This window comes from Periophthalmus magnuspinnatus, chromosome 16 (assembly GCF_009829125.3).
Source record: "Periophthalmus magnuspinnatus isolate fPerMag1 chromosome 16, fPerMag1.2.pri, whole genome shotgun sequence".
Lineage (NCBI taxonomy): Eukaryota > Metazoa > Chordata > Actinopteri > Gobiiformes > Gobiidae > Periophthalmus > Periophthalmus magnuspinnatus.
Window position 1 is genome coordinate 753,018 of NC_047141.1, and position 16,753 is coordinate 769,770.

Below are 16,753 nucleotides of genomic sequence, written 5' to 3' on the forward strand. Positions count from 1 at the left end.
TAATTCGCATTATTTCAACTGTGAACTATTTGCTGATTTCTGACTCAGTATTATAGACTTTTTGGGAATTTAAACTCACAGATGGAGAGATGGAGAGGTGCTTTGAGTTCTTATTAAACCGGGAGAATGTTGTTTTGGGCTGAGCTCTCCCAAATAAATTAATAATAAATGTGTAAAAGATGAAAACGATTGTAAAGTTTAAGTTAAAGTTTTTCTGGGGAATGTTCAGGTTTGAATTTGTGTGTTTTAAAATAAACTTCAGCTTTGGTTCACTGCAGTGTCACATTTACTCCAATAATGTTGCAGAATATTTCTTACTTAAAGGTCCTATATTACACAAAAATAACTCTTGTTAGCTTAAGCCATATTATCTTTGCAAAAACGTACCTGAAGTTGTGTTTTGTTTCATTCACACATTTGTTTATAATTAGTCTGTACATCTCCACTGCTCAAAATGCTCTGTTCCACCTTGCCATGTCATATAGTCATAGTTTTCAAGTTAACAGCTATGTTAGTAGAGATTGGCAATTCCAGGGCTGAAATCAACCAAATGATTCTAGTGAAGGTGTACTGAGTTTTAAAAACACAGTGGAGCCCACTACTAGCACATGACATCACAAGGTGGAAGTGTTTTTGTTTGTGAGAAATCTATGGAGTTTGTGTATTAAACGTGTGAATGAAACAAAACACAGCTCCGAATCTGTTTGTGACCAGGAAACAACATAACATTGATCAGGAAATTCTGAAAATGCGATGCCTTGTTTGTCCACATGATGGCGGTGCATGAAAAGGTTTAGAAGCAATGTTATGTTTCCACTACCTTTGCCTCTGTGTCAAATGCCCTTTCATCCTCCTGTATCCCTGTAGTGTTAGACTGAGATGGGGACAGGTCAAATGTCTAGTTCAATGTGCTTATGTTGTTGGTGTGCCAGATGCCCTCCCAGATGTTGTAGTGTGGCTGGGGATATACAGTGGGAAAATGGACATCACCACTGATGAAGTAAATGAAGAGAAAATACAAATTTGTAGATTTGTGAGGAAAGCATGAGACAGAATCCCAACTCCTCAGTGTCGCCTGAGTTTGGTGATTTGCCTCATGTCCGACAGAAGCAAATGAGAAACAAGAAGATGAATGCTGTAAACAAAACAGGCTTTACCAGGACTAGACCAGGAATAAACCAGAACTAAACCAGAACAAAACATGAGCTAAACCAGGACTGAAGTCTGATTGGTGTAATCAGTGAGGGACAGATTGTTATTTGAATGTTTCATTCTCACAGTTTTTTTAATTGTCTTTCAAATGTGCAAAAGTTCAACAATTATTCACAAAGTTTAAGAATAGTTTTTTATGACTCATATTTGAACAGTCAAACATGTCCCAAACCCAGAGGATGTACAGGGCTGTGTCTGAGAGGGCATCTGGGGTAAACAAGCAGCTGTGGACAGGGCCTTTTGTTACTCCCATATTCAGATGTATTCAGACATCATGTTTCATAAAAGATTTGTGAATCGCCACCTACACAGGTGCATCCTGGGTAAATAAGCCAAATGGAGGCGTGGACGACATGAGGGCTTTGAGGGAATCAGCACAGCACTTGGCAGAGCTCTGATGACCTCTCCGGTTCAGAGACCATGGCAATTGGGAAACACCCAGACCATTATGGCTCTGGATACACTTATGTATCTAGACCGATATAGTGCACTTTTTAACTTATCAGCTATCGGCCTTAAATCTCCAGAACATATATTTCGTTTCATAATATTTTGTTTTTGCAACCTGCTGCCTAAAGAATTAGTGTAAAGCTTTATTTGAATACTTGAGTACAAAGAAATAACAGCACAACATGTGACACAGCTCTCTTAAAGGCTTGTGCTAAAACAGGGTTGTGGGTTTGTAGTATAATCAGTATCAGCCATGGAAAAAACCCATAAGTCCATCTCTAGTATCCCTGGTGAAATGCTAAAATGCAAACCAAATGAAGGACATGTGCGTGTGGAAGACATGAGGACTGGAACATGACCTGGATGTCATGCCAGAACAGACCAAGGCGAGGTACCAAGGCTTTGAGAAACACATTTTGATTGAGTGTTACGTTTTTCAGGTTTGTGCTAACAAATTTTCAGATTTTGTCAGAAAGTGGAGCCTTTGAACAACCTTCAGCCGATCATAAAAACATAAATAAACTGTTTGTGAAAATGATCTACAAACATGAGTCCTGGCCACAGATTGTATCAATAAGTGAACTGAGGGAATGTGATGTCACCCACAGCGTTTGGCTCCAAATTAAGCTCATCGAGGCAAGGAATTATAGTGACTAACCAGGAGCCCAGTTCCATATTTGGAAATCCATTCTTGATTATCATAGCAACCACTGAGCCAATCAGGATCAAGGCTGTTAAAGGTAACACCTATTCCCCCCCACCACTGGTTTGGTGGGGGCGGAGGCTTAGCAACGCTGTCAATCAAACCTGCTACTAAAGTTAGCAGGAAAAAGAATGCACCCAATTCGTCTATTGTTAATGTTCATATCTTGATTTAGGGATAAAGTGAAATAAAAACTCCAGGATCATGTAGAGCGGGTTAAAACGAACATTTTAAGGTCAAAATGTCGAGTCTGACAGCAGCAGTTACAAAGAGAGGGCCATGTTTTTTCAATAGAACGTGAATTGGAGCAGAATCGATGGAGCCAGAGCACACTCATGCTCACGTCCGCATTAACTATGTCCATTTATATAGACAGTTTATGGTCCTGGCGCTGTTGTTGGTGCTAGCTTGGGTCAGAGCTTGGTTTAGCGTTACCATTAGCGCTGGGGTCCATGCGCTGGTATAAGTCCTTCAGCTCTTGGACTTGACTCAGGACTTCATGGGCCTGGTTCCACTGGTCCCTGGCTTCAGTCAACAGCCTTCGGGCTTCCTCTTGGTCCTGCGGCAAGTCCTGGTTTGGTTCCTGGTTCTGTGTTAGTCCCTGGTCCTGGATTAGACTTTGGTCCTGGTTTAGTCCCTGGTCCTGGTTTCGCCCTAGGTCTGGCCTGAGTTCCGTCAGCAGCTGCTCCGTCCTGTGGATCTTTTCCTGGATTAGGTCTTGGAGCCGTGAGATAGACCCAAATTTGGACTCGTATTTGGACTTGGGACCTGGACTCGGGTCTCGGGGGATTTGGTCCAAAGACAAACTCTTCTCCGACGACACGGACTTACCCCCCTGCGCCACCTGATGGAAACACACAACATACTGCTTCAGAAAAGGACTAAACCGGGACTAAAATAGGATTAAACCAGGATTAATCCAGAACTAAACCAGGATTTAAATCAGGACTAAACAAGTTAGAGCTTGGTTTAGCGCTCGGATTAGCGTTAGCGCTAAAACTAAACCAAGATTAAACCAGAACTAAACCAGGACTAAACTCAGGACTAAACCAGGACTAAACCAAGACTAAAGAAGGACTAAACATGTACTAAAACCTGTTTAGGACTAAACCAGGATTAAACCAAAACTAAACCAGGACTAAACCCAGGACTAAACAAGTACTAAAACCAGGACTAAACAAGGACTAAACCAGGATTAAACCAGGACTAAAACCAGGACTAAACCAGGACTAAAATCAGGACTAAACCAGGACTAAACCAGGACTAAACAAGTACTAAAACCAGGGATTAACAAGTATTAAACCAAAACTAAACCAAGACGAAACCCAGGACTAAACAAGTACTAAAACCAGGACTAAACAAGGACTAAACCAGGATTAAACCAGGACTAAAACCAGGACTAAATTAGGACTAACAAGTACTAAAAACAGGACTAAACCAGAACTAAAGTAGGACTAAAGTAGGACTAAACAAGTCCTAAAACCAGGATTAAACCAAGACTAAACCCAGACTAAACCAGGACTTAATCAGGACTAAACCAGGACTAAAGCGTGTCTGAGCCCTTGTCCAGACCTGTCTGGGGAGGGTGTGTGGTTTTCTGTCAGTCTGGGATCTATGACCAGGGTCTTCTTCGTGGATCAGATCCAGAGTAAGGGCTCCGTCTGAGGATGCCGAGGCCTGAAGACAGGAGAAAGTCAAAGGTCAAAGGGTTAATATTGAGTTTCAGATGACGTCACCACATTCTATAGTCCATTCATATTTAATAGAGATGGCTCAGCTCAAATGACTCTTACATGGAGCTATATGATTTAGTCACTAATAGAAATGGTGAGGTTTCAACATTTATGAATTTAGTCCTGGTTCAGTCCTGATTTAGTCCTGGTTCAGCTCTGGTTCAGTCCTGATTCAGTCCTGCTTCTACACACATCAAATACTGCTACTACAAATACTACTACTAGTACAAATACTACTTTGTTAACTATAGTAGTAGTAGTAGTAGTAGCAGTGGTAGTCGGAGTAGCCCAGTAGTAGTAGCAATAGAAATAGTAGTAGTAGCAGTAACAGTACTACTAGTAGCAGTAGCAGTAATGCAGTAGTGGTAGTAGCAGTAACAGTAGTAGTAGTAGTAGAGGTAGTACCAGTAGTAGTTATAGTAATATAGCTCGGAACAGCTAAATTTGAAAAGAAAATACATTTTGTACATGTATAAGCCGCTCTTTAATTTAAGCCGCAGGTTTTTATGTTGTAATATGAGATATTTACACAGAAAGACGGTACAAGGAGGTTTTTTGAGTTTTAATTTAAGAAGCTTTTTTTCAAACTGTGCCTGAAAATCGACAGTACGGCACCAACACGCCATCAACAGAGGATGAACATACCTGCATGTTTAGAAAATAAAACAGCACCAACACGGGTTATCTGCTTTTATTTCCTCTGAAAGCTTTTGTCTTCCCACTGCTTCCAGCATCGCACCATCGATTCATTGATGCCAAGCGTACGGGCAGTGGCTCTATTTCCTTCTTTGATGGTCAAGCTTACATGCAGTAGTTCTAATTTCCTCTTTGATTGTCAAACTTACAGACAGATCCATTGTCTTTATCTTAAAAGCTGCATCATTTGCATTTCTTCGTGTGTTTTCCATGATGAGGGGATGTGCATGATGTGCAAAATGACAGTTCAAAATCAAAACTAATGTATTCTGTAGAGCAAATTCTTTCTCCGTCTGCCTCCCTTTGGCATTTACTGTTAGAGAGTGCCCCCCAGTGGCCGCAGGTGCGCAGGTGCGGCTAACTCTATAAATTAGCTGCACCGTTGTATAGACCGCAGGGTTCAAAGCATGGGAAAAAAGTAGCAGCTTATAGTCCGAAATTTACGGTAGTAGTATTATTGGTATTGACAGTACACTACATTAAATAACAGAAGTTGCATACCACAGCCAGCAGGTGTCCTCGTGTGGGCAAACGGCGCGTGTGAGGGATCCTCACCCGGTCTCTGGTCAGATGAGCAAGCTGTGCATCCTCCACAGTCACCTACAACAACAACATACAACAGGGTACAATAAATACATACACTGAATATATACCACAAACTAATTATTGCCAGATTTGAGTTGTAACATTAAAATGCAGTGGCGCATGGTGTTTGTCTGCCGACTGGAAGCATGGCTCTAGTCATGGTGTCATTTAGCCCACCTTACTGGTCACTGAGCCGACTCCACCAACTGCGGTTTTCGGTGAGTCATTAACTTGTGTTATTGCAGAGAGGTCAGCTGGTTGTTTTAGAGGCTTGGTACTGAGGACCACAGCCGGCTCAAACGGCACTGAATGAACCCCATGATAAACCCACAGAGGAATCAGACATGAGTGCACATGTGCACCAGGAGACGACAACAGCAGCACCAACTTTGCTTTTGTAATGATTATTAGTTAGATGCTAATTAGAAGTACAAAAGTCATTTAATCAAACAGTGAGCTAGTTTAAGAGCTGGTCTGTGTGAAATGGAAGAGTGGAGTGACAGCGGCTGGGGCAGCCACAGTGTGGTAGGAGCCACAGTCTGGTCTATGATATGTGTGTTTATGAAGGAGGCACAGCGTGTGTAGAGGAACATGTGGCTGTTCTGGACCTACTCTACGTTTCTTCAGGAAATATGTAGTTTCATTTGCATCTGAAAGGTGAGTGTGAGCGCTGCTCTAATCCAGGGCTGTGATCAGTGCTCCTGTCTGACAGTGAACCTGTCTGACCAGTGTCCATGTCTGACCAGCGCACCTGTCTGACTAGCGCACCTGTCTGACTAGTGTCCCTGTCTGACCAGTGCCCCTGTCTGACAAGTACACTGTTGCTGGAACATGCCCAGCAGTATCTCTTCATGAATGTAGATTTTGTGTAGTAAGTGCATTTCACATATGTAGAACTGTGATGTCAATCATAAGGTTCACATGCATAATGGTAATTCCATAGATAATATTAGTAATGAAGGCTCAGCTGTAGGAGGAACAAACAAATAACCCACTGACTGTCAAATACTGTCCAATATATACAAAGATTAATAGACAATGTTGGTCTAGGCTTCTCTAATGTGACCCAGTATATCTGTGTCTGTGTGTGTGTCAGTAAAAATAAATATAATTACTTGGAATGTATTTTGTAAAAAAAAGTGCTTCGGCTAAATTTTTATGTCCACCCCGAGTCTACTACCTGAATGCTTTTTTACAGCATCTGAATGAGCATTGTGTTCTGCGTCCTGATTGGCTAAGGGACTGTCAATCAATCTCCTCCGTGCTGTGCCTCCTGTACAGTACAGAATGCGTTCAGCCAAATTTACATCAGAGAAACTGTGAAATAAGCGTGAGTCACTATTAAACAAGAAAGCTTTATAATAATTGTAAAAAAATAAAGCTGACTACTTTGTGAATTTCGCTTATTGTTAGAACGTAACCCTCGCAATAAACGAGGGACCACTGTAAACAGCAAAATTCTGTGATTTTGGCCAGATCATGGTCCTTCTGATTTGTCAAATCAGACTGAGCTGTTTATTAAAGTCATCATAAAGGTCCAGAGATCATTTGTGTGCATGTGTATGTTTCTCTGTTTCTTTAAATGAAAATGGAAAAAGAAATGGATGGGTTTAGTTATGTAAAATTCACAGGGGCCAGAGAGAGAGACTGTTCTTTCCACTGATCCATATACAACTGATCAATACTGAACAGTACAAACGGATCGATCGCTCCCCCTGGAGGTAGCAACCAAAGAGTGAACCCAGCGAAGAACCAGGGTATGGAACCAGGTCTGAAAATGCATATGGCTTTCATGTTTTTCTAATTGTGACTTGGTTTGGTGGGATAGTCCCTGTGCTAAATATGTATCAGTTTTACACCAGTTAAAGCAACAGTGTGTGATTTTTTGCCAGTAAAAGTGTAATTTGGGCAGGTGTTGGACCTTGTTTACATTATGGTTGCTAGGTAACAGTTATGGAATGACCTCTACATACATCACATCTGCTGCCCGTGTCCAACCAGGAAGTAACATTATAAATTCACCAGAATAATGTTGTTAACCATATTCACTATATCACCATTTTTCACTTCTACAGAAAGTCCCAGACCACAAATCACAGTCATATTCCCAGTCCAGGTTTTAGTTCCAGTTCAGGTCTTAGTCCCAGTCATAGTCCCAGTTCAGTTCTTAGTCCCAGTTCAGGTCTTAGTCCCAGTTCAGGTCTTAGTCCCAGTCCAGGTCTTAGTCCGGGTCTGTACCTCATCCAGGACCCGGTTTTTAGCTCTGGTAAGGGCCACATTCAGGACCTGGATCCAGGAATCTTTCTCCTCTGGACTCACAGCCAGAAACACCAGAGTCGCCACCTGAAAAGCACAAGGTCCTCTGCATCATCTCCATCCTCTCCTCTGCTCTTCTAACCCTCTCCTTTGCCCCTCTCTCCTTTTCCTCTGCTCCTCTGCTCTTCTGCCCTTCTCCTCTGCCCCTCTCCTCTGCTCCTCTGACCATCTGCCCTTCTCCTCTGATCCTCTCCTGTGCTCCTCTCACCCTCCATCCTCCCTCCTCCTTTGCTCCTCCTCTTTTGTTCTACCTCTTCTCTCATCCTTGTCTTCCTCCACCTTCTCCTCCTTCTATTCTCCTCCTTTTCTCCTCTCCTCCTTTGGTCTTCCTTCTCCTCTCCTCTGCTCCTCCTCCTCTCCGCCTCCTCTGCATCCTCTCCTCTTCCTCCTCCCCCTCTTTCTTCTCCTCCTCTTCCTTACCGTGTTGCCAGGTGCAGAGGAGCGCAGCAGTCTGAATTTGCTGTGGTTCTTTTTGCTTCGGCTCCTGTTCTTTCGGATTTCTTCACAATGATCGAAGTCCAGAAGATCCAAGACCTCATCAGCCCGACCAGGCTCCTTCACCTGAAAGACACCAGAGACCAGGGTTAGACCAGGACTGAACCAGGACTAAAACAGGACTGAACCAGGACTAAAACAGGACTGAACCAGGACTAAAACAGGACTCACCCCCATTAAACCAGGACTAAACCAGGACTCAATCACCACTAAACCAGGACTAAAACAGGCCTGAACCAGGACTGAAACAGGATTAACCCAGGATTTATCGAGGTGTGGCTCACATTCAAATGCAAAGCAGGATTTGTTGCTGTTCTGGTCCTTGTTTGTCCCTTAGACCTCACACAGTTCTGAGCAGGATCCTAACCAGATCAGAGAGTACTTTGAGCTCTGTGTTTGCCCCAGGGACGGCTGTGGCTGCAGAACCTGTGCTGTCACTGCCTGATTTGGCAATGTTTTTTCAAGTGAAAATGCCAAGATAGTAAAGTTGCTATAGTAATAGTACTTAAAAAAAAAGAAAAGGAAATTAATTCATATCAAATTCACTCTCTGAATATAAACTGTTTTACTGATAAATACTTGCTCAGAGTTTGCGAAAATTCTGTATTTAAACTATTAACAAATGTTAGAAACATGGCCTGTACATATCCAAACTGGAAGTGAGCAATTTGGCTCCAATTCACTTTCTATTGAAAAAGCGTGTCCGCTCTCTCTGTAACTGCTGCTGTCAGACTCGTCATTTTAGTCTTAAAATGTCCGTATTAACCTGCTCTAAATAATCCTAGGGTTTTTATTTCACAATGTTGTCCCTAAATCAAGACATGAACATTAACAAGAGACCAGTCAGGTACCTTCTTTCCCCAAGGTCGCTCTCGCTAGTGTTACCAACAGGTTGATGACAGTGTTGCTAAGCACTCTGCCCCTACTAAACTAGCACTGCGGTTGGGAAAGGGCTTTGTCTTCAACAGCCTTGCTCCTGACTGGCTCTCTGGTTGCTATGACACTTGAAATAACATTCCAGATATGGAAGATTAGCTACTATAACTGCTAGCCTCAATGAACATTGTTTGGAGCTACGTGTGACATCCAACTTTCCAACTTTTCGTAAATTTCAAAGTCTTATAACAATTAGCTTCAATGAAGAACGTGAAATTTGGCACAGTGACTCTTCAGGTCGTCCGGTAAAAAAAATCCAAGGGGCCAAGTTTGTATTTTGTACAGTGTTGCCATGATGTCTCAAAAACCCATGTTATTGCATTTTGTGCATCAGCGCTTCCATTGTCTATTGACTTTGTTTTGTGACAAGTACAGTCCAAAGGTGCAAAAAAACAGAGACAAGCGGCACGTTAGTGACATCCTTAGGGAGTGCCAGGTCGGCTGAGGATGAAGCACGGCCCACAAGGGCCGTTCGATGCCACTTGCGGCTTTAATTTTTGTTTCTATTTCTAAGAAAAAAACTCATGAACATTTAAGATGAAACGTACGTGTTTAAACAAGTTCAGTTTCAAAGGTGCCTTATCAGGTGGTGACAACCATCGTGCCTCTGAGCAGGGTTGTGGTCTGTGGTTCTAATCCCTCAGATCAAATGACCTCGGTATTAGGGATTACCTCAGATTACCCTGGATTACAGCAGGGGGTCACGTCAAATACAAATCCTGGTTTACTCCTGGTTTAGAACTGGTTCAGTCCTGGTTTAGTTCTGGCTTACTCTTGGTTTAAAACTGGTTCAGTCCTGGTTTAGTCCTGGTTTAGACCTGGTTTAGGCTAGGTTTAGTCCTGGTTCAGTCCTGGTTTAGTTCTGTCTTACTCCTGGTTTAAAACTGGTTCAGTCCTGGTTTAGTCCTGGTTTAGTCCTGGTTTAGACCTGGTTCAGGCTAGGTTTAGTCCTGGTTCAGTCCTGGTTTAATTCTGGCTTACTCCTGGTTTAAAACTGGTTCAGTCCTGGTTTAGTCCTGGTTTAGACCTGGTTCAGGCTAGGTTTAGTCCTGGTTCAGTCCTGGTTTAGTCCTGGTTCAGTCATAGTTTAATCTTGGTTCAGACCTGGTTTAGTGTGGTTTTAGTCTGGGTTTAGTCCTGGTTTAGTCCTAGTTTAGTCCGGGTTTATTTAAAGTGTGAGACTTTCTCTTGTTCTTGGTTTGAGCTCATGTTTCACTGAGGTCTAATTTCACAAATACAATCCTCATAAAACCTCCAACAAACCAAGACTAAACCAGGTTTACACCAGGTCTAAACCAAGACTAAACCTGGTCTAAACCAGGTCTAAACCAAGACTAAACCAGGTCTAAACCAGGTCTAAAGCAGGACTAACCCAGCACTAATCCAGGACTAAAAAAAGTATAAGCCAGGACTAATCGAGGACTAAACCAGGACTAAACCCAGTCTAAACCAGGACAAAACTGGGTCTAAACCCAGTCTAAACCAGGACTAAACTGGTTCTAAACCAGGTCTGTACCAGGACTAAAACAGGACTAAACTAGGTCTGTACCAGGGCTAAACCAGGACTAAACCAGGTCTAAACCAGGTCTAAACCAGGACCAAACCAGGACCAAACCAGGTCTAAACCAGCTCTAAACCAGGTTTAAACAAGGCCTCACCTCCTTGCGGCAGATGAACAGTTGGTCTTGTCTCAGAATCACAAATCGGTTTTTCCAGACTTCTCTGAAGAGACCTTTTCCACAGAACTTTCGTATCCATCCAGTTTTATCCGGGTCCAGGCCTCCCTGTGGACCAGAAAACAGTCAGATGCCCTCCCTGTGGACCAGAAAACAGTCAGATGCCCTCCTTGTGGACAGCAAAAATTCAGATGCCCTCACTGTGTGTCAGACGCACTTCCTGTGACAGACCTTGTGGCAGTGTATTGATACAGAGATGTACAGTATGGGATACTTTTAAAATATATACACTGATTCTAAATGAGAGTCATGAGGTCTGGACCAGCTCACTGCTGTGATGCTGCTGAGACGGTGATGCTTGTGTCCTCATGTGATATAATATGACTGTATGAACATGACGGTGACGGTTGTGAGTCGATGACACTTGTGTTCTGATATGTGATATGACAGTGTGAACGTGAAAAGGCATTTACTTATTCTACATAAGCCAAAGGCATTTACTTATTTTACATCAGCCAAGCTCATTTATTTTTAAAAGATATCCTTCTATCAGGTAAGGTACCATGCAACACACAGCCCTACCTCCCTGTGTGTCAGATTCACTCCCTGTGTGCCCTTCCTGTGTGTCAGATGCCCTCCCTGTGTGCCTGTCCTATGTGTCAGATGCACTTCCTGTGTGCCCTTCCTGTGTGTCAGATGCACTCCCTGTGTGACAGATGCCTTCCGTGTGTGTCAGATGCACTCCCTGTGTGCCCTTCCTGTGTGTCAGATGCCCTTCCTGTGTGTCAGATGCACTCCCTGTGTGACAGATGCCCTCCCTGTGTGTCAGATGCACTCCCTGTGTGCCCTTCCTGTGTGTCAGATGCCCTTTCTGTGTGTCCCTATGTGTCCTTCCATGTCAGATGCCCTTTCTGTGTGTCCCTATGTGCCCTTCCATGTCAGATGCCTTCCCTGTGTGTCAGATGCCCTCCCTGTGTGTCTGATGCACTCCCTGTGTGCCCTTCCTGTGTGTCAGATGCCCTCCCTATGTGCCCTTCCTGTATGTCAGAAGCCCTCCCTGTGTGTCAGATGCCCTTCCCGTGTGCCCTTCCTGTGTGTCAGTTGCCCTCCCTGTGTGCCAGATGTTTGGACCTTGGAACTGTTCTTGGGTTAGAGGAGACTCCCTTCCTCCATCGCAGCAGCAGAACCAACAGCCTCATCAGCCTCTCCTCCTCTTCACCTCCCCTTCCTCCTCTCCTCTTCCTCACCACCTCTCTGCTCTTCACCTTCTCTGCTCCTCCCAAACCCTTAGATCCCAAAGATGATGCTTTACAACAGGGGTGTCAAACTCAAATTCACAGAGGGCCAAAATTAAAAGCTGGGCCAAACTAAATATTTATTGAAAAAATTCAACAAAATCTGCATGTTTTTCAGAAGGGGTGGATTAAATTTGAGTGAGGCTATAGGTAGCAGATGCTAATGAGTGTCAACAGAAGTGGTAGGAGCAAAGCATTCTGGGATTCTTAGTATTAGCGGTGCAGCAGCTCTAATACATATTTGATATGATCTTGCAGGCCAAATATAATTATATCGAGGGCCAAATTTGGCCCCCGGGCCTGAGTATGACATATCTGCTTTACAACAAAGAGATAATAGGCATGTCACGTGACCCGCCCGAGGACACATGAACCCCGGCTCCGCATGCGTCACAAAGCACGCGCATAATTCATGAGTGTGCACGTGCCTGTCAGTCGCGCACTTTGTCTCTACGAGTTTCTCTCGCGTTTAATCCTCCGCGCCGCGTCTCTCACGCGTTTCACACGCGTCTTCTCTGGAGACTTTCCATCTGCTCCCCAGCACCGCCCCCCTCCGCTCTGAACCGCGGAGGGTCGTTAAGTCACGAAAGGGGGAGAGGGAAGGTCGATACTCACCCGTTTACCGGAGCTGTTCTTCTTCATGACGCCGGGACAGGACCTCCTGCAGCGGGGAACAAAGTGCAGAGGTCCCGTGGAGCGGAGCGGGAGGTCCGGCTCAGCTCCTCCGCCCCACACTCGCTCCTCTGCGGCCTCACGGTGCTGCTCCCCGCCGCTAACACACTCTTCACGGGTAAAGTCCGCCGCCCCCCACCCGTGCTGAGCTACTGCTCTCGGCTTTGTTCCGCAGGTCTCGGGTTGTTCGGATACTTTTAACCGGCTTTAGTCCACTTCTTCCCTGGCTCTGGTGCGGTCTCCCAGGGCAGTGTTCGGTTGTGTCCGCGGTTCTGTCCTCTCTCTTCGCTCCTCTCTGTGGCCGCTCCTCGCTACTCTCTGTCCGGTCTGGAGCTGCAGATGCCTCGGTGTCCGGTTACCCCCTCCTCCGGGACTCCCGCTGCTCCGGGGCATAGCTGTGATGCCCCCTGCAGGCCGAGTCCCTCTGTGTCCCTGTTACATAACTACAGCTTTGTAGCCAAAGTCATTCTAAGCTGCCCCATTTGTGCGTATGATGATGTTCTGATGATTCTCTCATTTTGACTTCATCTGGTGGATAAAACCTGTTAAATTAGAGTTTTAAACAAATCAAGAAGCAGTTTGTGAAGAAAATGTGTCGAAAATTATTATCATGAGGGACACGCGTCCAGAGACCAGAAAATGGCAAAAATCAAGTAGCAAATACGCCCCGACATGGCAGTGAGTGGTATCAAAAATTAGAACTTGATGAGCTCTAATTGTCACCGAAGACCCCGTGAAAAAATAATGAAAGACGACTCTATACTGCCATTTTCATGGGGCCAATGGGAGCCCGACTCGGAAAAAAGTCAACGTAAAAATCTGAAACTCACATCAAAAAATAGAAAATGTCAGGACATGACAAAAATTATATTATGGCCCCGCCCTAAAACATACAGGAAGTCGGCCATATTGGATAAAACCCGGAAATCACAAAAGTGCACAACCTTGCATTTAGGACATCTCGCACAGTTTTCATCAAAAACACTTCAAATTTTGCCAAAACCCACTAAACTCATCTGCAAATAAAGATTATTAATTGCATTTTGAATATGACTTTGGGTGTGGTCATGGTGAATTTTCAACCAAGTCACAATTTTTGGAGTATTAAAAAAAAAATCTCACATTTTTTGTTGGAAAAAAGATGATACAGCGTTTATGCACATTTGTGAGCTGAATACAATGATATGCAAATGAAGGCAATCTTTCACAAAATGGCTCTCTAGCGCTCTCTTCAAATTTCATTTTCAAACATTCATAGAAGACAATCGATTTGTCGTGGACTTGTGAAAAAATTCACAGGGTCCTCACTTGTGATGGGGCACAATGTGAGAAAGTCACATGACTGTAGCTGTTATGGTTTAGGAGAAAAATAATGGGTGGAAAAAAATTTCCATTATTAGGCCCGGGCCTGGGACAACGTCCTGGCAAGGGACTCATTAAAACACAGCATCCAGAGCCCGGAAAATGGCAAAAATCAAGTAGTAAACATGCCCCGACATGGCAGTGAGTGGTATCAAAAATTAGAACTCGATGAGCTCTAATTGTCACCAAAGACCCCGAGAAAAAATAACGAAAGATAACTTGGTAGCGCCACCGCAAACTTTCATTTTCACGGGGCCAATGGGAGCCCAACTCGGAAAAAGGTCAACATAAAAATCTGAAACTCACATCAAAAAATAGAACATGTCAGGACATGACAAAAATGATATTATGGCCCCCACCCTAAAATGTACAGGAAGTCGGCCATATTGGATCAAACCCAGAAAAGACAAATGTGCACACATCACATTAAGGACATTTCCTCGCATAGTTTTCATCACAAAGACTTCAAATTTTGCCAAACCCATGTGCAAATAAAGATTATCAATTGCATTTTGAATATAACTTTGGGTGTGGTCAGGGTGAATTTTCACCTAAATCGCAATTTTTTGGAATATTAAAATTTTTATTATTTATTTATTTTTATTTTTATTTATATTTTTTTTTGGGGGGGGGGTGGATAAAGCTAATACAGCATTTATGCACATTTGTGACTTGAATGCAGTGCTATGCAAATCATGGCTCTAACTCCTAAAACGATTCTCTAGCACCCTCTTCAAATTTCATTTCCAAAAATTCATAGAAGACAATCAATTTGTTATGGGCCACGATGTGAGAAAGTCACATGACTGAAGCTGTTATGAAAATTTCCATTATTATTAATATTATTCGTGCCGGATTGAACCCATTTTTGACTCCCTGAGCGTTAACGAAAACTCAATTTTATTGGACCCAAAATTCAAGTTTGGCGAAAAATTGATTATTTTGATGATCAAAAAAGAATATATAAATACATTACGGCAATGAGAGACCTTTTTTATCGTAGACAAATTAAATTTGGTTCAAGCATAGAACATGTAAAGACAATAAAAAAATATATATATTTTGACCCCACCCTAAACCCTACAGGAAGTCAGGCATTGTGGGGCCTTTCCCCACGGGGCTCGGCTGGGCTCAGCCTGAACACGCGACATGAGGTTGTCCTTCCCTGGACCCACCACCTGGGGGAGGATCCATGGAAGGCTGGTGCAAGGAGATCTGGGCGAAGGCGGGGGCCTTGGCAGCCGGATCTCCGGACATGGAGACTGGTTCTGGGGACAAGGAATGTCACCTTGCTGGGGAGGAAGGAGCCTGAGCTGGTGTAGGAGGCTGAGCGGTACCGGCTAGATATAGTCAGCCTCATCTCTACGAACAGCTTGGGCTCTGAAACCCAACTTCTTGAAAGGGGCTGGACTCTCCATTTCTCTGGTGTTGCCTGCAGGGAGAGGCGGCGAGCTGATGTGGGCTTGCTTATGGCCCCACTGCTCAGCCACCATGTGTTGGAGTTCACCCTGGTGAAAGAGAGGGTCGCGTCCCTGCACCTTCTGGTTGGGGATAGGTCTCTCACTGTTGCATCAGCCTATGGGCCAAACAGCAGTGCAGAGTACTCAGCCTTCTTGGAATTCCTGGGAGGGGTACTAGACAGTGCACCAACAGGGGACTCTGTTGTTCTTCTGGGGGACTTCATTACCAATGTGGGTAAGGACAGTGACACTTGGAGGGGCGTGATTGGGAAGAACGGCCTCCCTGATCTGAACCCGAGTGGTGTTCTGTTATTGGACTTCTGTGCTAGTCACAGTTTGTACATAACAAACACCATGTTCGAGCACAAGGGTGTCCATCAGTGTATGTGGCACCAGGACACCTTATGCTGGAGGCCGATGATCGACCTTGTTGTCGTGTCATCTAACCTCCGGCTGTGTGTTTTAGACACTCAGGTGAAGAGAGTGGCAGAGCTGTCAACCGATCACCACCTGGTGTTGAGTTAGATCCGCGGGCAGAGGAGGAAGCCGGACAGACCTGGCAGATCTAAGCATATTGTGAGGGTTTGCTCGGAACGTCTGGCGGAGCCCTCTGTCAGGAGGGGTTTTCAACTCGCATCTCCGGGAGAGCTTCTCCCCGATCCCGAGGGAGGCTGGGGACGTGGATTCTGAGTGGGCCGTCTTCTCTGCCTCTATTGTCAACGTGGTCGCTTGTAGCTGTGGCCGTAATGTCTGTGGTGCTTGTTGCAGCAGCAACCCCTGAACCTGGTGGTGGACACCGAAAGTAAGAGATGCTGTCAGGCTGAAGGAGTCCTGCCGAGCCTTGTTGGCTTGTGGGACTCCTGAGGCAGCAGACGCATACCAGTGTGCCAAGCGTGCCGCAGCTCGTGCTGTTGTGGTGGCAAAACTCAGGGTTGAGAAGAGATTGGGGTGGCCATGGAGGAGGACTATCAAATGGCCTGAAAAAAATTCTGGCTTCACCAGCACAGCGGAGAGCTGCTGACCTCAACTGGGGATGTTGTCGGATGGTGGAAGGAATACTTTGAGGATCTCCTTAATTCCAGCGTCATGTCTTCTGAGGGGGAAGCAAAGACTGGGGACCTGGGGTGGACTCGTCCATTACCGTGGCTGAAGTCACTGTGGT

The 16,753-nt window shown here is 44.5% G+C and overlaps 1 protein-coding gene across 2 annotated transcripts; it reads right to left on the reverse strand.

Annotated features, from left to right (window-relative positions):
* Nucleotides 1-1,398: 1,398 nt before the first annotated feature.
* Nucleotides 1,399-13,118, reverse strand: LOC117383410 (pleckstrin homology domain-containing family O member 1-like). 2 transcript variants are annotated; one of them, XM_033980588.2, is made up of 7 exons: nt 12,713-13,118; nt 10,785-10,910; nt 8,116-8,256; nt 7,618-7,722; nt 5,296-5,394; nt 3,938-4,042; nt 1,399-3,209 (listed from the first exon to the last, which is right to left on the reverse strand). In XM_033980588.2, the coding sequence occupies exons 1-7, from the start codon at nt 12,737-12,739 to the stop codon at nt 2,769-2,771; spliced, it is 1,044 nt and encodes a 347-aa protein (XP_033836479.1). In that variant the 5' UTR covers nt 12,740-13,118; the 3' UTR covers nt 1,399-2,768. The 2 variants fall into 2 exon arrangements, with proteins under 2 accessions (XP_033836479.1, XP_055083992.1); XM_055228017.1 differs by lacking the exon at nt 7,618-7,722 and having other exon boundaries at nt 2,555-3,209.
* Between the last annotated feature and the right edge of the window lie 3,635 nt (nt 13,119-16,753).

Excerpts from the sequence above, each read along its gene's own strand:
- LOC117383410 (XM_033980588.2), bottom strand. The coding sequence starts at position 12,739 with ATGAAGAAGAACAGCTCCGGTAAACGG. Across the intron at positions 7,723-8,115 it reads CCTCTGCACCTGGCAACACG|GTGGCGACTCTGGTGTTTCT; the intron begins GTAAGGAAGAGG and ends TGTGCTTTTCAG. Across the intron at positions 3,210-3,937 it reads CACACACCCTCCCCAGACAG|GTGGCGCAGGGGGGTAAGTC; the intron begins GTCTGGACAAGG and ends TGTTTCCATCAG.